This window comes from Corvus moneduloides, chromosome Z, assembly GCF_009650955.1.
Source record: "Corvus moneduloides isolate bCorMon1 chromosome Z, bCorMon1.pri, whole genome shotgun sequence".
NCBI classification, from domain to species: Eukaryota; Metazoa; Chordata; class Aves; order Passeriformes; family Corvidae; genus Corvus; species Corvus moneduloides.
The window spans coordinates 70,445,424-70,468,033 of record NC_045511.1 but is presented as its reverse complement, the minus strand read 5'-3'; the positions used below and the strand labels follow the sequence as shown (position 1 = coordinate 70,468,033).

Genomic DNA, 22,610 nt, shown 5'->3' with positions numbered 1-22,610 from the left:
TGAAGAAGATGAATTTTCAGGTTCTTCCAATCCCATCACTTAAAGCAATCTTACCTTTCAAGTGTAAATATCACAAGAACTCATTTCATCATTGATTTTGTCATAAGTCTGCAGGAAGCCAAATAGTTACAAAAAGGAGGCATCTTGGACTGATAATTAATGCAAGACTTTGCATGAAATATCAGATGTCAGTTTTCAAGACAATAGAGAAACACTTAGGCAGGATGAATGACTGCCTTTGTGCTTGCATAGCAAAGCCAATGTCTGCAACCATGAAAATGGAGTTTTTCACATCCAAAACACCATGGTTTTTCTCATGAAAACTGTCTGCTTCTTTTTATCATATGTCCTAATGCTTACTTATTTTGCTGGCTGAGAGGGATTTGATAAGCTTCAAATGATTCTAGTCATCTATGATATCCAAACCCAAAACTTCAGGAAGCCAATTTCAACAAAGCAGAAAAAATAAATCCCTCTCTCTGCTGCTCCTATTTTTCAGTCCTTTCCTGGTGACTTCTCTCTGACTAATGCATTTGCAAAGCTTCTTACACTAGGCTGTGTCCATTTTTCTTTCTGAAGTGGTGACTGCAGGTCAGCTTGCCTAATTTGGAATCTAAAGCAGACATGTACTTTGTGCATAATTTTCCCTGTTTATTTGCTGACAGGCAGTTGGAGGCTTACCTGTGCCTAGAGGACAGAAAAGATGTCTCCTGGACCTTGATACCCAGGGAATTATTTCCCAGAGTCCTTTCAACAGAAAGTTTTTCCTAACATTTCACATCTTCCTAAAAAAAGTTTTCCCTTGCTCATGAATCAAATTAGAAAGGAGCTTTTTGTTCTCTATTTTAAGTATTAGAGAAACAGATCAATTTGTGAGCTTTCTGGATCACATAATTTTTATATTAATTTTTTATTTTTAATCTTCATTTCTCCTTTAAAATGTCACTCTGACTACTTATACTATATAAGAACAATCCATACTTTCATAATTATATAAAATAGCTCCAAGTATATTAGGTATCCCTACCACAAATGAAGTTATTTTCCCCACCTAACTTAGTTTTATGTAATTTAAGCCTATGCTTTCTTCAGTAAGAACAATGAATTGGTGCCAAAGATTCTAGACAGAGCAACAAATATTTTGTCAATCAATACTGGTCTCTTGGTACTCAAACACTGTTTGGATAGACAGAAGTGTTTTAAAATGTCTGCTAGCTAATTCCACTTTTAAATTGACAACCGTGATACTCACAAGATGCTCACGAAAACAGCTTTTAAATACTGTATGACCCATACAATATTTCTGAAATCTGCTTAAAAGTTGGATGCCCAAGAGTTTGTACAGAACCCATAAGTGCTGCATTCTAATTTTAATCAGATTACCAATTTTGTAGTCACTAAATTCACATGTAAATATTTAAGCTAGATCTCCACACCTGTTATTCTTTTGTTGCTTGCAAACAGAAGCAAACGCCGAGTTCAGATGCATTCTGTCCTCATTACCACAGCTGAAATGATTTTGCTTGTTTTTACTCAAAGAACCAAGATGGAAAACAGGCACTTGGAAAAGGTAAATATGAGTACCAAATACTGAAAGCTAAATTAGACATACACTTGGAGCTGGAAAGAAGAACTTAGCTTTTTAAGTTTTTTTCCCCATCATAAAGAAGCCACTTTTGAATAGGGATTTGTTTTTCTTCAGAATAAATTAAAACCAAGAGCACGGGGCATATCTGAAGAACAAGAGGATTAAATCTACAAAAGCTGAGACAATTTCCAGTAAATATGCAGGTAACAATGGCAAACTACAGAAACCATAATGTGGAAACAACAACAAAACCAACTAAGAGAAGCAGAAATTCTTACTCTTCTACGTATTTGCTAAACAAGCATGTGTGGTAAAGCTGATGTTTGATTCCACTGTAAATGGAAAATAAAAATTGATGTTTTATTAAAGCTCCCAATCTCAGAATATAAACACACTAGAAATTCTTCATATTTGGACACACAAAATTACCTATTAAGATTATAGAATCATTTAGGTTGGAAAGTCCAACCATTAACCCATCGCTGTGAGGTCCACCACTAATCCATGTCCCTGAGTGCCACACCTACGTGTCTTTTAAATACCACCACTGCTCTGGACAGGCTGTTCCAGTGCATGACAACACTTCTGGTGAAGAAATTCTTCCTAGGATCAAATCTAAACCTCTTGTGGCTCAACTCAACACTGTTTCCTGTTCTTCTGTCACTTGTTCCCAGGGAGAAGAGCCTGACCCTCACCTGTTACAACCCCTTCTCTTTTAGAGAGCAGTAACTTCCCCCCCACCCTCTTTCTCCAGGCTGAATGCCCCCAGCTCTCTCAGCTGCTCCTCATCAGATTTCTGCTCCAGATGTTTCCCTAGCTCTGTTCCCTTCTCTGGACATGCTCCAGCCCCTCCTCCCCCCCTGAATTGAGGGGCCCAGAACTGGACACAGCACTCGAGGTGTGACCTCACCAGTGCCCAGCACAGGGGGACGGTCACTGCCCTGCTCCTGCTGCCCCACTATTGCTGACACAGGCCAGGTGCCCTTGGCCTCTTGGCCACCTGGGCACAGCTGGCTCGTATTCAGCTGCTGTTGACCAACACCCCCAGGTTTTCCACAAGACAACTTTCTGGCTGCCCCAGCCTGTAGCACTGTATGGGGTTGTTGTGACCCAAGGGCAGGACCCGACACTTGGCCTTGTTAAACCTCACTCCTCTGGCCTTGGACCATGGGTCTAGGCTGTTCTGATCCCTCTGCAGAGCCTTCCTGCCCTCCAACAGATCAACAGTCTGACTGAGCGGGTGTTTGATCCCCTTGTCCAGATCACTGATAAAGATAAGTGGCACCAATACTGAGCAAATCTAAAGGGCAAGTGTAGCTAAAGACAATGTGAATGTAAATGGTTGAATTTACAATAGCCATGAAGAACGAAAAATATTAAAGAAAAGTGCCTTTGTGTAAATTTCTGACTCCAATATCCCACCACTTCATGACAATTAGCCTCCTGGCAGTATTTGCAAGAGAGTCCAGGACTTCTTAACATAGATCTGACTCTCTGAAACCTTTTTCCTAGCTGACTAGAAACAATGATCACCTAAAGCATGTAATGAAAAGGAAAGCTTTGGAATATATGATTCATTGTCACAAATCGATGCCATCTTCTAGTACTCAGTCTTCATCTGTAAAAGAAAGAATTTATTGTAATAGAGATAAAGTTGATTTAAATGTTTAAATTTGGAGGCAAGAGGATGTGTTTACAAAAGCACTCCTTCATACAATGTTACTGGTAGGAACAGAGAAGCTGAATGGGTTGGGAATGAACATTCCTGCAAAGGGAACAAGAAGGATAAGGGTACGTGCCTGCTGTGTGTATTCTTTTCCCCCAGCAAATGGGTGGCCTGAGCAACCCCGAACTCCTCTGAAGATCCTCTCCCAGCCCAGAGCATTATATTCCTTCCACTCTAAAATCCGTATCTGTTGTTTCTCCTTTTCTGAGATAAAATTACCTATGCTTTAATCTGTGAGTACTTTCTAGCCCAGGGGTGCCCTATTCGGCAATTTTTTGAATGCCTGACCTCAGAGCTCCCCATGTCACAGCCTACATTCCTCTTGCTGAAATGACATCCTAACTCCATGTAAGCCAGTCAAACTGGGGGAGTGATCAAACCCCTGGACCCCTCTTCTCCTTTATTCCCAAGCGCCATCAGTACCTACTACTAGGTGAGCATGCTGTCTTGCTTGGGCTCTCTGAGAAAAAGTGGTTTATCTATTAACATTGGAAGAGATTGAAAATACCTGTACTGCAGTTATGAAAACATTAGGAAAGAGCAAAGAGGCCAGGTGTAGGTAAGAGGGCATCTACAGTAGCACTGCTCATACAAAGTGACTGAAATTCAGCAATACACATCCAAAATTTGCAACAATCAGAGTTAACACTTGAATTTTTCTTTTTTTTCCCCAAGCATTCTGGAACATAACAGCGAAGGCTGCTGTCTCCAAAACAGATCAAGGTTGCCTCGAGACTACCAAGAGAGTTGAAAGGTACTATAAACTCTGTCTTCAGCGTCACAGAATCTGAAAATGTTTTACATAATCAATCAAAACTTTGAAAAGAAGAGAGAAAACATTTTCTGAGCTCCTAAACCGATCAAGGTTCCAGCTGACAGCAAAAAATCCAAGGATTTTTTCCCTAAAACATAGCTGCACGTTATTGCTGTGACTGATTGGTTTTATTTTGAATTCTTTTGCTTTTATTCCCATACATCTAAAGCTGCTTTTATTCTCTATGTGATATCATCAGATCTTCAAGATTTAAAGTCTATGTCAGCAAAAAAAGAAAAAAAAACAACCAAACTCAACAAGGCTTTCCATCTTTCACAATCTGATGTGCACCAACTCTCATTCAACAAAAGACCTGTCAGTAGCTCCATTATCAAGTACAGTAATAAGCTTAACTTTTGTGTGCAATTCTAAGCCACTTCCCATAGGAACTACACAAATGCTTCTTTGTTAAATCTTGATTCAAGATTATGGACTTTTTATCTGCAAACTGCGAGGTGCTTCAAAATCTCGAGTACTGGAATCTTTGGTAATCAGATGAGTGACAATACACAAACTTGCAACTGTGATGATTAGAGAATCATAAGCATCTTACACGAGGAACAGAGCAGAGATGTGTGGATAGGTAATTTCACCCACCTAAAGGAAGAGCTTTGTGTACACATGCTAAAAAAGTATCACACAGTTTCTGTATTTTATCTGAAACAATCAATCTTTCCACAAGATCCATACAATTAATATATCTCCATGAACTGGGGAACCAGCTTCTTGTGTGATAGGTTCTATCTTCAGACCCCACAGCTTTCAGATTGACCTTTAATTTTTATTTATTTATTACAATTCCACAGTGTGGGTAGCTACCTCAGTGAGAAGATTCAGGCACTTTGTAAATCTGAAAAAGGTTTTGTGCCTGTGCATTTCATATATATGTCCTCACTATTGTTTACAATTCAAGTATTGTTATTTCTTTGTTTGGCACTAGCAGCAATATTTACAATTGCATGAACAGAGGTAAATGTAAGAGGGTACACTTAATTTATACAGTCCATTTCCTTTCCATTAGAGACCTTCCTCTTCCTAAAATCAAATTAAATGGTATTATGCATTAGCAGAAAGTAATCAAATTGTACTTTATTTTACTAGAAAGACTACATTGTTGACCTTTTTATTTTGATTAAAAAATAACAGGAATGCATGTGGAATTTACCAGTAATGTATCTGACTTACGAAATGCTCAGCTGCATTAGAAGTCAAATACGTAAAAAAAATTATTTAAACTGCTATCTAACCTTTTTCCTTTCCCTTAAAGACACCCTTGTAAGATGCGTGCTATGTCTGTATTCTAAAGGCAATTTTTCAATTACGACTATATAAGAAACAAACATAATCCAAGGTGTTTTTCCTGTGTGCATGTTTGTACCTGCATGTGCAGTCCTTGATAACCAAACACACATGCAAACACATGGCTGGTGGCAAACCCCTCCACATAAGATCACAAAAAAGATTTTGTGCAGATACAAAGCCAGTGCATCTTCAGTCTCTTTTACAAAACCTGTGCAAAACCTTACTGGTCATAAATCATAGCTTAAAAGAAAATATGGATTGCAGAGGGAATAGCGACCACAATGAATTAGGTTTCCCTCAGTTTGCAGTCTCTATTAGTTTTAAAGTGTACTTGTATATTTATCGATTAAAGGACAAAATACATTTCTTCTTTCCTTCATTTTTCTTAGCAGTTATGTTTGATCAGAATGGTTTCTTAATCCTCCTCCTTTAACTATATGACAAGAACACAGCATGGTAGAGAAAACAAGTTCTGTTTACATAGAACTGTTGAACTACACCTAGGAAAAATAAGAACCGATATGCTTAAACTTAAACTACAAAAGAGAAACAAAAGAGATCATCTTGGTAGCCGAAGTGAAATCTGTGGGTGTTATGTTTTCTTTCAGTGACATATACAAGTATCACTTCAGGGATTTACAGGTAAAAAATGGACACTTCATGATTTTGATCAAGTAGGTACTGTTTCACAGCTGCCAAAAGTATCCCCTAAATAAAGCATGTCTTTTTCACTGAAAATTCCATATCAACATGTTTTTCCACTTTCTTGGCACATACAGGAATAGTCCCACGTGCGCACGGAAAGAACAAAGTCCTCCACGCGTCATTACAGTGCATGGCCTCCAAGAACTACTCATAGGCTCCAGTGTCACCAAATCCAACACAAAACACACCCACCACCATAATTCTGACTGATGAAAGTGATGCAACTGAAATGCACAAATCAAAGAACAGGTATTGAAATTTTGAATATGTTACTGAGCTCATTTTTCCTGAAAAACATAGCTCCAAATACCTTTTCATTAATAGTGTCATCATTCTGCCTGGCCTATCCAAAATTCTGAAGGATACCATGTTTCCAATCAGCAGTTCTGTGTTCTTCTGTCTGAGTCTCTAAAATGTAGGTACAGCAGGGCCACTTTAGGACATCATTAGTTATGACCACAACTCCCCAAGGGTCTGAAAATAGCTTCCAATCGCTTAGAGTACTTCTGTCCCTCTTTGACATAAATAAGAAAAACTGGTACACCAAGTCAGATAACGAAATTTTATGGTGGTGGAAGAAATGAAAAAGAGGCAGGTGTAGACTAACCATAAAGGTTACATTCCACTGATATTTTACACTTCACAGGTAAAAAAGGTACAAACCTATGCTTTTAGGGAAATAGCAGAGATTCAGATGAAAAGTTAGAGAAGCATAGGAGATGTACAGTACAGGTAATTTGGGATTTGGTGCACCAGACCATCAACTGGTAATTATGCTATGTGTCCTTTTACCAGGCAGCCACAGTTAAACACTACGGTTTCCTTGAATTCACTTTCCAGAACAGAGATGGTACCAGCTAAACTGGCAGGTTAGGATGTTAGAGCACTTATTGCTGCTCAAATATTAAGGAGTTTTCTTCATTGTGCCTGCTTTCAAGACAAAATGAAAATTAAAGAAATTGTGTTTCACCAACATGAAAATGTAGCAATATCCAAATAGCCAGAAAGGGGTTTTACTTTTTTCCCCAGTATCCCCCATTGGTTTAAAACAAAGCTGTAGGCAACACTGTCACTGATTTTTAATGACATTTCAATGTTAACTGCAAAAAGAAAACAAATATAATTAATTCACAAGGCATTTGTTTTTTTCTCTAAATAATAAGTTAATAAGTTAAAATGTAATGGTAAAACAAGTGCTTGTGGCTTAAGGAAAAATTCAGTGTGATAAATATGCAGCATAAAAAGCTCCTAATAGGAAGAGCCATTGGTTGACTAACCAAGAAATATAAAGTTATTCTTATTTGTTAACACTTGTTAATTACCCTTTTTTATAAAGTTTCAGGTTCATTTCACATGCAAAAATAACACATTTTCTTCTTCCCACAAATCAAATACTGTGGGGTAAGATCTGAATTGTATTGATAGTTATGAAAAGCTGACTCACAGCTCACCAAAAGATATAACAAGGTCAATGACCACAGTGTAGCCTGTGAGATTTAGGTTGAGCATTAGAGGGGAAAGAGTAAAGTCTGTAGCAGTGTAAATGAGGCACTGATAAAATGTCCAGAGACACATGGTGGATCCTCTGTTCCTGGAGGTCATCAAGAAATATCCAGGGAGAGCCACAGCGAGCCAGAGTGGACCTGATCAAGGGCTGGTGACAACCCCACCCTGGGTGCCTGGCTGGACTGAGTGACTCAGACAGGTCTCGTTCAATCTAAATTTCTATGATTTATTGATTATATCAAATTAATAGTATGGTTAATGCTCTAATGCAAGACCTAGACCTTTGAGAAACCCTTACAAACAATAAACAATGATGATTTCATACTTGGCATTTTTTGTTTACTGGTTGCTTGCTAAACTTCAGGACAGTAATTTTTTTCAACTAAATTGAGAAAATACTTCTGTTTAAGGTGCATTAATTCACATACTCATAAAACAAGATGCATGAACTAATTAGCTGTTTAAGAGAACACACATTTTTAAACATAAGTTTGACACTAGACAATTATTAGTGATGTAGGCTTACAGATTTAATCAAGGAACATACTTGATTTGTTACTTGAAGCAGAGAGAGATGATTTTACTATATCTTCAAATTAAAATGATTTACACAAAATGCAACCTATAATCTCAGTGCTTTCAAAATTTAGTAGTATGAAAAAATTCTTTTCCATTTCATCTTTATTTGAATATCCATACATAGCAAAAGTTCCATGTTTCGAGAGCTCCTGAGTTCCTAAAAGATAATGGAGTTGCATTATGTATATCATACATTCTACTAAAAAGAGTTTGAAAAACCCCAACAAAACATTGACCTGGAGTGCCCCCCCCCCCCCCCGCAAAAAAAATCCCCAACTAACAATGTCGTCAGGTTACTGAAAAGTTTTATAAATCTGTACACTGGATCATTATGCCTGGATAATAACATTTAAACATTCCCATATTTGTACTTTTTTTAGAAGTATCTAAACAGTTTGACATGATGGAATATATTTCACTTGCCTATTACAAAATATGTAAAAATGAATGGAATATCCCAAACTGCACATTTTTTAAAATTTCAGATATATTAAATTTGCCTTCTTACACTACTCAAGAATCGTCTCTAATCACATTTATTCCTTTCTCTCTGTACTAACCATCTTGCATATCACATTTTTGGACATACTTTCCTACTCTTCTGTATTAGGCATCTTGTAATTAGAAGAAATATGTTTCAGTATGTATAGCAGAAATTAAGGGATGATGGCACCAAGCCAAAGAGAACTGCAAATAAAGCAATCTTGCTGTCTGAGTGTTCTGGAAAGATACTTGGCATTTCAAAAGCTAAAATGATCCCACTTGACTTATGACAAACTAAAATACATAATTTAAAAGCTACTTTGAGACTAATTTTTTTTTATAGAAAACTCTTCAAATATTTGAAGTTGACCAAAACAAAATTTTTATGTCAATTTATTAATTTTTGAAAGCACAGTGATTACTTGATTACTTATAAAGTGAATCACATTCCCTCCATTGGTGACAGAAGTTTCCACACTCTGTACTACACTCTGAAGAGTTTACAGTTTACAAAGACAGCATGAACTTCTTCCTATAATTCATTACAGATGTAAAAATGAAATGCTTTTGTCATAACAAAACTAACCCAGAATCACAATTAAAGGAATGTAGAGGGGAAGTACCACTCATTACATTTCACTAACTAAATTAAAATATTTTTTGGAGGTATCCTCTCTTTTTAGACAACTTGGTAAAAAACCCATGGTATTAATTATTACATATTTTGTTCTTGAGTTGTAATTCATGTTTCAAACCAATATGAATTAAAAATAATCCAGTCCCTACTACTTGATTTTTTAGTATTTGGCTACAGATCCAATACTTACATATAACAGATCTATTCATGCACATTCATAGTGAGACCTCAGTAATATGTCAAAAGGCAGATAGGTAGTAAAGGTATAGTTTTTTTTCATGTTCTCCTTCCAATTGTTAAAAACACTTAACCATTGAACTGTTTTCCCTAAACATTTCATTTTTTAAATTAAAAAAATAAAGCCCTAAACCAGTATTTATCATGTGCTGTAGTATTAGCAATTTAGTTTCCTTTCTATTCTAGTGAGCAGAAATCATTACAGAAATCATTAAAGAATATTTTTTTTAAAACTTAAGCATTCAAAATAACTACACTACTCTACAAAGCATTTCATTTAAATTTTTTATGGCAGGCAGACAGATTATGGTCAAAATTAGACTTTCCTTGAGTAATTTGAGTATTAGAGGAATTCAACAAACCAAGGGAACACATAAAATAGAATATTGAAAGGAAATTCTTCCACCAAAAAATGAATGTTTTTAAAGATTTGACTTAGTTTGAGCAATTATGATGAAACAACTTTATTACTTGCTAAGAACTTTAAACAACAGTTTTCATGTTTAAGAACTGTGAACTTGTTTCTCCCTTTTGGACGTCATCTGAAGAAAACATTCACTTTTACTTAGGCAACACTGTAAAAATGCACTAACTTTAAAATGTAATTTGTAAAATATGTTTTATAGTGCAGTAAAAAGGGGGATCATAAAACTAGCTCCTAGAAGTTGAGAAATAAATTGCAACTGCAAACTATCAGTCACTGTAAAATATGGTGCAAATCTTTACTTGTATGATTACATATATCAACAAGACTTCTGTATCATAACCCATTAAATAGAAAAAGACTTGGTACATTCTTTTTTTCTTCTTCTTTTTGAGTTCTGTTTCTCTCACTTAAGAAAATACAAATACTGCTTTAAAATTTAGAAATATGAGAAGGAATGTTAAATAATCCCCTCTGAGACTAATACTAGGTTTATAGGGATAAATTTAAATGCAGTAAATGTATGGATTTTTTAAAGTATAATGTTAATTGCTACTCAACAAATAATGTGGTTTAGGGGCAAATTTTAAACAAATTCAGAAGTCCAATGAACTAAATATAAAACTGGACTATAGCAGAAGTGTTAATGTGAGTTGCAATTGGTGCTTATCAGAAAACATTACATGTGTTAAATATTTAAATTAAGTTATTCTATCCAAGCCAGAAATAAATTCATACTAAATAAAGTTTCACAATTGTTTTTGTTAAGTAAATCTACCTCTGACTGCAAATCAAATGTTCCATTAGAATTGGTATTCTTCCTTGCAGTGTGACATTAACAGACAGCGTTTGAAATGAAAATATAAAATGACAGTACATTTTGTTGGTAGTCTTAGGACGGGTAAAATCAAAATTTTATAAAAAGCAACAATGTTCATGATATCATCATAATTGCACAATTTACATGTAATCATTTATTTGCACTTTAAATCAGTCTTGAGCTCCAAAGACAAATGTTTAGATACACTGCTTTTGCTGTGTGGTAGCTCACTGGAGAGGCACCCAGCACACAGGGTGGTGTGGCACTGGAGGAATAAAGCTGTAAGTTACTTCTTTTGGTCACACAAAAAAGGAAAATACAACTAACACAAGAGAACAGAAGTCAGATCCTGAGTTAAATGGAAGTTTGGTTTTATATTACAGTCTCCTAACACAGTAAATAAAGCAAATGATTAAACAAGAACCTGAAAATGTATTTCTGGCAGCACATGCAGAGGTTGTGGCCACTTCAATTTTTGTTGTATCAGAAATACGTGTCTTGGAACTCAGAACTAAGATGCATTTTTCCTGAAGATTAACTTAAGCACTTCTCTCAAGTGATAAAACAGCACAAAATTAAATTTTCTATTATGACTGATAAATTGCTGCCAAATTTCTCACCAAATAATTGAAATAACAACATAAAGCACTGTGTTTCCCACAGAAAAACTTAAATTAGAATAACAGGACCTGTGGATCTCTCTACAAGACAAATCAAACCTGAAGTACAACACATCTCTGTTTTCCACATTTAGAACAAGCAACTGGGAACAAACTGTGTACAAATCATAGGCTTCTGCTCTGTTCATCATGACTATTTAAAAGTGCATCTACATCCAGCTTCCTCCAGCTGGCTATTATACTGCATTATTTTTAAGGGTACAGGTTAAGGGAGACAACCCACCTTCCAGTATGACAAAAAATAGTTTGAAAGTTTGTCTCATCTCATTGCTCAAACAGAAAATCCTTTATTATGTACCATAGGACAAAGGATTTGACTGTCTGTTATTTGAGAAATACACTATTGCAGTAATTTGTCTCACTGTATGGGTCTTGGAAGATGCACGGTTGTATCTCAAATCAACTTCTAAAGAAAACTGCATGCCATTTTTGTGGCATTGGGAATACTGATAAAACTTACACAAAAAGAAAATTTGGGTTTTTGATAGTTATGAATTATATATCGTGCTGACAAGATTGTTCAAGGGCTCTTTTCTGCTTCAGGGATTACTTTTGATAAAGTTTTATTTTGACTTTTTCTTATTAATGATTTCCACAGATAGGTGACTAAAGTTTTCTACTCACTCCTGAACATTCCTAAACATTCATAACAGAAATAAAAAAGATTTCTTCTGATAGGGTTCCAATCCCAAAATACATCAATATAGAGCTCTTTCCTAATATTAATAAGTCTCTTGGTTTCAATGTCAATGGGATCCCTTATAGAAACAAAATTAGGTGTCAATACCTGCAAGATATTATAAGAGCAACTACTCCAAATTAAAACAACAATAATAAATACAAAACCAAACAAGTTTTAAAATGTCCTAACAAAACCTCTACACTGTAATTTTTCCTCCTAGCTGAAGGGAAATTTTCAGAAGTTTTGAAATACATGAAATGACTCCAACTTCACCCTGCACACTCCAACATAAACAGTAATGCCATCATAATGGAGGAAGAGACAGTAAGTTATAATGTGCATTGTTGGTTTGTTAAACTATGTAAAACTCTGAAATTCACCTCTATTGCTAGAATAAGCTTTCACAGATCCTCATAATTACCAGGGTTTCTATGGAAATATTTGCTTTGGAATTCAGAAAGAGTGAACATTTTAATACAAAAGCAAACAAAACCCCCTTACCAGCTGCTAGAGATTTTGTCAAAGGAAGTAAGTATCATTAATACATACAACAGGGCACAGATTGCTTGCCACCTACTTGCTCTTCAGGTATTTTAATTCTTACAGTCTACTCGAGTTTAAGTTGCAGCCTATGCACAGAAAACATATACTAAAACCAAGCAAAGAACCTTGAAATTTGGCACTAAACACCAACAATCCTGCTGATTTACTTCAGTGATTTCAGGTTTCTGAATAACTAACAGAACAAAAACTAGAGAGAAAATATTTTTGTGAAAAGGAAGAGAAAAATTTTGTAAGAAAGCAATATATATGCATATATATAAAGTAGTTAGATACTTCCATATACTATATTACCACCATTTTATACAAACGCAAACATACATATATACGTGACATACACAACACCACTAAAGAAGGTAACAGAAGCCCTGGTCCTTAAAAGATTATCTGTACATTTTTCTACAGGCATAAACATAATTTTCAGTGTGATTACTGCTTGCTCTCATTGCATCATTAAAAGAGTGCAAAAGAGAAAGAACCACACACAGGATAGGAAAACCTAATAGGGGAAAGATTGATTCAGAGAAGAGAAACTTGGAACTCAATACAGCAGCAATTTCAAACAATTTTGAAAGAGACAATGAAAGTTGTATTTATTTAAATGATGTAAATTGAGGGAGAGATTGCAAACCAGTAATGGGTGAGGATGAAATATTTTAAACTCAGAAATCTATTTACCACCTGTTCCGTTCTGTCTATCCATAAATGCTGCACTTATCCCCCCCAAAATGTATTTGCCTTCTGAGTTATACTGTGCAAAAGACATGGTGTTTTAAAAACAGATTTTAAAAGGCTAATACTAGGAAAGAAATACTTTTAGTGAGATCAAGCCTTAGAGAGATTTGCTAATCCAAGTGAGAAGCAGACACTAAACATTCTCTTTCGTGAAAATACCCACAGTATGCTTAGTCTTTACGATTTACATGACAGATGGTAAATATTGGAAGGAAAACACAAGCAACTCTCAGTAGGACAACCCTATTCGTTAATAATTAAAATATTCTATTTTAAAATAGAAAGCCTATGTATCCTAAGTATTTAAACATTAGAGTTTAACAGTATCTTGGGAAACTATTTTAACATTGTTAGTGGTATCTCACTTCTCAGAAAAGAATCCATAATCCAGTTATGAAGAATAAACACAAGTTACAGTTATGCTTTTTTCTTGTGACAATTGGACTTGATTCAGTATAAATGCTATCTTATTCCTCCAGACTTCTACGTGTAATAGCTATGCCCTATCTGTAACATTTTAATGTAAAAACTATATAATTCCATTATAGTTTCTTGAAACTAATTTTTTTGCTTCAGCAAACACCCTCAGAAGAAGAAAAACCTTTAAAAAAAACCCCCATGTGTCCTCAGAGACACTAAATGCATCATTAAATGCTGAAAACAGGCAGTATGAGAAAGGAATAGTAACCATTTTAGAAAAGAAAAAGGCTACATAGCTAGAGAGCTCTTTTTCAATACTCAGAATCTTAAAGTTATCAGCAAAAGACCACAGTTCATCTCAGGTCCTTGTGACAAGCATTTCTTCTGAAAAGCTTTGTGCAATTACTTTACAGCCAGAAATAAGAGACTTTCTAAGTTACGCAAAATCCGGAAGTACTTGGTAATGGAAATTCTACAAGACAACTATGAAGACAGCTGTCATCTTCTGCAGGTTACTTGACAGGAAACACTGTGAGATCAATTTATTCCCCGCATTCTGCTAACTGCACTCCTAGTAATGACCATTTGGGCACTTTGTTTTTTCAGAAAGTTCTTCAGTGATTGTTCTCAAGGCACAGCTGTACAAAGTGCTGAATTTGAACACTTTATTTCAAACGTTTTTCAGAAGTGACTTCTTTAGGGGTTTATTTTTTGGGGTGGTGGTGTTCGGGTTTGTTTTTTGCCCCCCTATGTTCTGTTAGTGGAAGCCTACAATTCAAAGCTTGCCTTGAAATTCTTTTCTGCACCTACAGAGGAAACACTGGTCTGACTGCTTTTCTAAAGTGGAAGTAAAGCATTAAAGACTTTTATGTTTCACTACTGCAAAGAATGTGGTTGTAAAGTAATTCTTAGCGAAAATATACACTTAACATTACTGCAAGATCAGACCCTTAAAACATCTACTCCTGTTTCACAGGCTAGTTTCATCAAATCTTTTTATCTTTGAACACAAAATCTCACTTTTGTGTTTCAGAGCGCATAGCACTCTGCACTATTACAAACTTGATAAGTAATAATTTGCTTAAAACAAATTCCCAGCACTAAGGATATCAATAAAACCCAGAACTAAAGCATAAAATCAAAGAGACAGTTACACAATTCTGTGTGTGCTTGCTGCCCTAGCTCACCACTCTACATCTTCACATCAACCTAATTCATTTGACACACAGTCTCCCCACAGCTGAGAAAGTCCCGCTTCCTTACCAGTTCTTAGGAAAAGCTTAAATACAAATCCCGCCACATTTAAGTAAAGTTAAGGTTGTGAAACAAATCAATAAAAGGCAGGAAATTCAAAGATAATACTGACAATCCATGCTTAATTCATGATTGCTTAACAAAAGGGCGAAACGGTATGAGGAACTAATGTTTAGCTTTAACTTCACTCTGTCTGTGTTCTTGGGCAAACAGGTGTTTATCTCAAAGATTATACTAATTCAGTCTGCCCTGTCAGTCTAGATGCATTCTAGTGATTATTTAGCATTTAACAATGTGTTGGATGTAAAGAAACTTTTAAACTAATTGTCAGCATCCTAGCATCTTACACTCTAATAGACATCATTAATTAAAAATACATCTTGAGAAAATTATGCTGGACCAACCTAAAAAAGGTTATAATAACATAATTTATTTCAGAAATAAACAAAGCACACTTTTTGTATGCAAAAATACAAAATTATTCATTTTGTAATGCAACATGAAATAGAGAATATTTTTTTTTCTCATCAGTTAATACCTCTCAGTATGTACACATATTTCAATTCCTGTTTGAATCCTAATCTGTGTGTATACTATAAAGAATATTTTCCTGGTCAGAAAAATGTCAGAAAAAGGAATGCAGCCTATCATTATTAGAGTGTAGGGGGTTTCATTTAATCTTTTATGCTTCCAAGTAAAACTGAGTATTTTAGTGTGCTTTAAAAATACTAATTAGATAAAAAACATGTATGCCTGGTAGTTTTGTATACTACCTAGCCTACGCAGAAATAAGAAAAACAAAAGAAGAAAATTAATAAAATGACAAAGATCACAGTTCACATCCTTCTCTAAAGGACATGAAATTACCTCACACATACATACCTTATTGAGTTAATTGCAGGACAATAATAACAGGTTTTGCTTTAATTATTTTCTTTATTTACTGAAGTTGTTATTATTGATGAATTAATGTATCACATGATTAAAAATTTTGCTGGAAATTAGCAATATTACTTTTTTTTCCCAGCTGAGTTACTAAGCAATCATGATCTTTGATCCCAGACATCAAAATTCCTGCCGCTGAATAGTTTCAAAGAGGGCTTTCATAATCGTGCCTCCATACAAACCTGGTGTCAAGATTTTAATTGTTAAAGCAAGGACAATTCTGTGTTTCACCCTTGAATTATTATTCATATTTCATAATGGATTATGAAAAAAAAAGCACACTTGCACAGGACTGTGTGCTCTCACCCAGTTACAGCCTCACAGAGCCTCAGACACTCCCTGGTGGAGCCTGAACAATTACACGTGTCAAGTTGTTAAGTCTTTGTAAGACCACGGGACACCACCTAAAAGATTCCCTGAGAAGTCAGGCACATGCTCCTCAGCTGATTTCCTCTACCTGACAAAATACAAAGGTACTGAGGACATGAGGGCTTCAAAAGCCTCTGAGGAGCAGTGGCTGCTCTTCTCCCCCAGGGAAGAGTGACAGATTCTTTGATAAAGGAGGTTCAACAATAAACAGAGCTCTCAGCACTGTAAGGGGCTCACTTTTTAACTTGCCAGCAACAAAAACAAATGAGAGAAAGTCTTCAACTGAACTGCCAGAAAATAAATGAGAAAAGGGTGATGCCTGGTTCAACCCTGCAACACTCTTGTTAACCTAATTAACATTCACTTGCTATCACATTTTTAATTGAAGGAAAAATTTTTACTTAGAAACCATAAATTATGCTTCCAAATTCTACTTTGTTACAATTTGTTTTGCATTTTCAGCTCAGATGTTAAAAGCAAAATTTATTTGTCAAGTTGGCATGCTGAGATATGCTGAAAATTATAATGCTAATCAATTAGTCAATAATGTATAAAAAACGAGTCAGTATCTCAGCTATTTTACTGGATCTTTAAGAGCAAAAATAGTCGAATTTTTAAGCAAATAGTAAAATGTAGTAGCAACACTATCAATAGAAAATATTCTCAAAGTCCTAGTAACTGAGTACAATGATGCTAAGTGACTGCATTATTGACAGATGGGCCTTAGTACAGAGAAGTCAAGAGAAGCTCAGGTTGGACAGAGCAAATCAGCCAAATGCTGTGTTTATTCTCTGCTCATTCATTCTCTGAAACATGCTTTTCATCTAGCTACGGAAACTTCCTTTTCTCTCTCTTCAATCTTTCATAAGCAAGGTTTTCTCTATCTTAGGTTTCTTTGCTTCAGTATTTCAGTTGTTTCCCTACTTTTGGGAAAAATCATGTTTTCCTCAGAGTAACTGCACTGAATGAAGGGTGAAATCAGTTTGAGAAATTACTGATCCTCAAGACATGGATTCCATTATGCCCGTGATAACCCTTTCCACATGAGTTGTCGAAGTCAGAAGGGACAAGAGCAGGGCCTGTAGATTCTGTCTGTAGTACACAGACAGAATGGACAAGTCTGCCTTCAGACTCTGTCCTGCACCTCTCGCCCTTCAGCAGTGACAAGAAGCACCTTCATTATTATCACCTTGTGTTCTACAAACAGTTCCCCTCCCTGAATTTCTATGAGACATTTCACAAATTCAGAAACTCATCTTGGACAAGTGGCGTCAAGCTGAGAAAATCTGTTTTTAACTCTGGCAACATCTGTTCTGGCCATGGAAGTACAAACAAGTGCAGACCAGAGGAATGGGCAGTAAAGGCCCATGTTCCCTCTCCTCTGCCATGCTCCAAGCTCTGCAGCTGCAACAGCTGTATGGTGGGCTTATGTTCTAATACTGTGGACAAAAGGTAACAGAACAACACACCCTGGAAGGCACAACACAAACTCCAGTGAAGTGCAAAATGTGAAAACGAAAATAGAATGAGTTTGCAACCACTGGAATGATCATCACTTTGACATAGTAATTCTTTATTAAAAGCTAGGGAGTATAAAGTTAAAAAAAAAAAAAAAAGTGAATGAGAAACAGAGAAACAAAATAATCAGCAAGCCTGAAATAACATCTCAAATACACAGTTTGTACATCTTGCTGAAATCTAGGCATGTAAGTGGGAGACAGACATTTGAGAATCTGACCTCATGGCCTTATGGCAGAAATAAGTGTCTTATTTAAGGTCAGTATCTTATTTGAAAAAACTAAGACAAGATAAAACAAAGCAGCCTTTCCAAACAAGTCCTAGAAGTTTTCCTCTTCTAAATACAAAATATGTCTTTCTATGAGGCCTATCACACAGGACATTTAATTCCTAAGGTGCTCCTCTTTATTTTATCATTACAGCATTTTTAAAGGATCATCAACCTCATTCAAATTTTATGGCTTACAACAGGTGACCAATCCACATTCTTGCTCGCTTAGTTATGCTTTTACAGCATCTAGAAACACATATATTTTTTTGATTTTTCTCTCAAATGTTTTCCTGGTCTCCAGGACTATTAAAAAGGGACCCTACCCAGTCTGCCCAGTAATTGCCAATTCTATAAGAATACTTTGCAGCAAATACATACACTGACGTTCATACTTCTAACCACAGATATTTTTAAGCATATCAAACACTTTTTATACATTTTCCTATTTTTATGGATGAAGGTTTTGAAAATTTTTATCTCTACATTTCCAACACTTTCTGTAACAGTTCCTGTGAACTCTGGTTCAATTTTCACAAAAATAAAGATATAGATATATTACATACCATAGTCTGTGATCTTACAGGATACTAAATACAGTTCTTTCAGGTTCCGTCCTTCTCTGGCAATCACCTCCACACATCTGGAAGACACAGTAAAATTACTGTTATAAGACAGTAAATCACTTTTAGATATCAAGAGTACAATCCACAGGTAAGATGTTCTGTATCTCAGTTTCTTCATTTTGCAAATGCTCCATACATTTCACTGAAAATGAACACAGCTACATGTTTACACTGGAGAAAAATATTATTTTAAATTGAATGCCTTTATATGGATATTCCCCTAAGTCTAATATGTGAGCTGCTTGAAATGTATACAGACTAGCACTTTGGAAAATTACACAAATGTGAATTTCCATTTCTTTATTACTTTGGAAAGTTTCTGTTGCAAATTTTAAGCTTTGACAGCTTTCTTCTAGGGAAGAACTATAAATGCACTGTAATGAGGACAAAATATAAGAAAATGTAATTTTAAATTCATGTTTGTATTTCTTCAGTGATTACTGCATGAGTCAGCATTCATCAGGTCATGAAATGTTACACGATCATGGTGTTCCAACACATCACTGGAGAAGCTTGTATAGATGAGAAAACAGCTCATTAATTTGCCTTATGATAACTGTGATGAATATGCAATGAAACATAGAGGTTTTTATGTTAGTCTTGCTGTTTGAATTTTGTAAGCAAAAAACTTAATATGACTTAACATATGAAATTAAATAGGAGTTTATTATGCACTTGTGACCAAACCCATATTACAGTGCAGTATTTCCAACTGCATTGTTTATAATACATCACTCAGAAATCACAGAATCATAAAATACATTTTCAATCTATAATGTAGATCAGTTGTTCATTAGGTCAGCTAGCATGACCATTGTGCTATTTTCTACATAGATACATTTTTTAAAGTGTATTTTATTGGATAAGTTGTAAGAATTTCTTCTGATCCAATATATTCGACTTTAATTTTCAGGTCAATTACCCAATCACTTACTCTGACACTTAAATCAACCCTTGAACAGTACACAAAATTAAATTACTTGTCAATTTCTAAGAAAATAAGTATTGCTGAATTTGTCATACTTTTGAAAGATACACCTAAACCTTCAGGGACCTTTTTCTTCCACTTACCACCTCCAATAGATTATCTCCCAATCTGATTTAACTGTTCATGCTGGCAATTTTAGATTTTAGAAGCAACCACCTAATTCCTACAATAAGACAATAACTGAACAACAGCCCTTCATACCTATTTGTCCTCTCTCTGCTTCCTTCCACTACTAATAAACAGCACACTTCTGATGGAGTACCTTAATCACAGTTCCTTTAACACTATTATAAATATTCAACCCTGGAAAACTGTGAGAGCCTGATATTTAGAAGTTTTTTGCAATTCTTGTCATTAGGTAAAGATTGCCTTACCTCATGAATACAAAAAGAAAAGAAAGAAATATCTACACCAGGACTATGCTTTTTAATACAAGGTAACCTCAGAACTACACATTTTCCTAAAATAAGATAAGAGTTAGCACATTAAACACACTCTATGTACATGGAAAACTTCTTCTCTTCCTGTAAGAAATGATTTTGAAGAACATACTCATCTTTGTTAACTGGCTTATTAAGATAACTAGGCCATGAGAAAATTTTTTTTGTTATTTATTCCAAAAAAATATTTCCTAATAATGAGATTTTATTGCTATTATTGGTAATATGAGTAAACAGAAAATCATCATCATATATTTTATTAGCAGTATTTTCATTAGGCATTTCAGCAAATAAGATATAATTGAAGAGTCAATGGACACTAAGGTTAAAAGAAGCTTTTCTTAATTCTCAAATACATAATTTAGCAGAGCAACCCTATTATGAAACACTTCTTACCTTGGATAAAAATTCTGAACCCAGAAAAATATTTTGAAAATTGTATCTAATGAGTCTAAAAGTTTTCAAATTATTTTTGCTAATTTTTACTCACTGAAAGACAACTAATCTAATAAAACTGAAGTATAACCATCGGTGTCTAGAAATACCACCACCAGACAGTCAAGATGACATTAAAGACTACCTAATTTTCTCTACAACTTCAGTTGCACACCTTTTCAATCAGTCAGGGTCAAATTCATACTATCTGCACAAATGCAAAAGCACTTGACTTGTGTGGCCCTTATAAATGCCTCCTTTAATCCCTCCAGGTAGTGCCAGCTCTAAGGGTTAAAGTTTATCCAAGTGGCTTGAGTGACTCCAGTCCTGTTCTCAATGACATCTTGGAGTCTAAATGAAATACTCTTCACTTTCTTCTACTAGGAAAAGAAAACCTTCACAGTCTTCAGCTATATTCATTAAATACTGAAGGAAAAAACCAAAAAGAAAAAAAGTTAAAAAATGGTGCTTTGACTCCCTCTTTTCTTTCTGTTTTTTGAAAATATGAAAACCATCTAACATCTAAAAGAATGAGGTAATGGCACATCTAGTTTGGAGGGAAAAAAAATTATACATAGCTAGAATACTGAATTTATGTGCTTCTGTGTGCTTTCTATACCTTGCATAAGTCAATCTAATTCCAGTTTTAGTTTCTATTATCCTTCCTATAGATCACCCTCATGTAAATCAATCTGCAGAGACAGGAGAAACACTTTATATGGCTTCATTTCCCTCCGCTCTACAGAGGGTCACACAATACATAATTGCTAGTAACAACTGACTTCTTTACAACATAAGGAAAAATAAGGGTAGTTGTGTATTTATTGCTTTTACCTTTTAATCTTTGTTAAACATGACAGCAAAGAAAAAGGTTAAAAGAACAAAATCAAATTAACCTTTTCTAGAAAGCAAGGATCATCTTAATTCTGTTGTAATAATCCATCAAAATGATGTCAGATTATTGTCATATCTATCTTTGGAAGTATTTGTATTTATGATGTTGCTGAACTAGACAACAAAGAAGCCTAACCTAAAAAAAAATAATCAGCATTATACTGGTAAATAAATGAAGAAAAGTTATTATTTAAAGCTGTGGCAAATTACAGAAGTGAGCAAACCAGAAAACTGAGCCCCATAAAACTTAGGGACTAACCCCTCTCTGTCAGGGACATGGTGGCAACAGCTCTGTGCCAAGGCTGAGAGAACTTCTTAAATCCCTTGACCCAAAGTTACTGAGCAGGCTTTTATCAGCTATATTAAATGTATTAAAATATAAACAATCTTCCAGAAAGAAGAGAGTTTTTTACATTCAAAATAACTTATTACCAAAAATGAGCCAAGGAATAAAGAAATACAACTGGAGTTAGAGCTCTGCTAATATACATATCTGGATTAGAGCTGGCCAAAGTTAAAAATCTTTTCACTTCTTACTTTGCAAATGAGTATCATTTAAAACTATGTAACACATTAAAATATCAAAACAGAGAACATGAAAAATTTTAGGAAGACACTGCTTATTTATTAAACCTGAAAATATTATCCAATAAATGCTTACACCAAGCTTTCCCTAGATCTACTCAATATTTTATGAATGCCGTTCTCTGATAGACTGTTAGGCAATTCAGTTTTATTGCATTCGATTCTAAAAGTAAGAAATTAATATCACATGCTGTGAAATTTACAGTGCAATCAGAAGCCAGGAAAGGGCAAAAAGCACAAACTGGTTTCACATAAAGCAGCCAATCAAACAACATTGAAGAAATCAAGAATATAACTAAAAATGTACCTACATACTATTAGTTCAAAATAGAGTCATATATTATATAAATATATATAATATATATATTAATTCAAAATAGAGTTATAAG

The 22,610-nt window shown here is 35.0% G+C and overlaps 1 protein-coding gene across 1 annotated transcript in view; it reads right to left on the bottom strand.

Annotated features, from left to right (window-relative positions):
- Nucleotides 1-22,610, bottom strand: part of FBXL17 (F-box and leucine rich repeat protein 17) — a 275,259-nt gene that overhangs the window by 74,412 nt on the left and 178,237 nt on the right. The window contains exon 7 of the mRNA XM_032095796.1: nucleotides 18,820-18,896. Within this exon, the coding sequence (XP_031951687.1) occupies nucleotides 18,820-18,896 (77 nt within the window). The remainder of the gene's footprint in view (nucleotides 1-18,819; nucleotides 18,897-22,610) is intronic.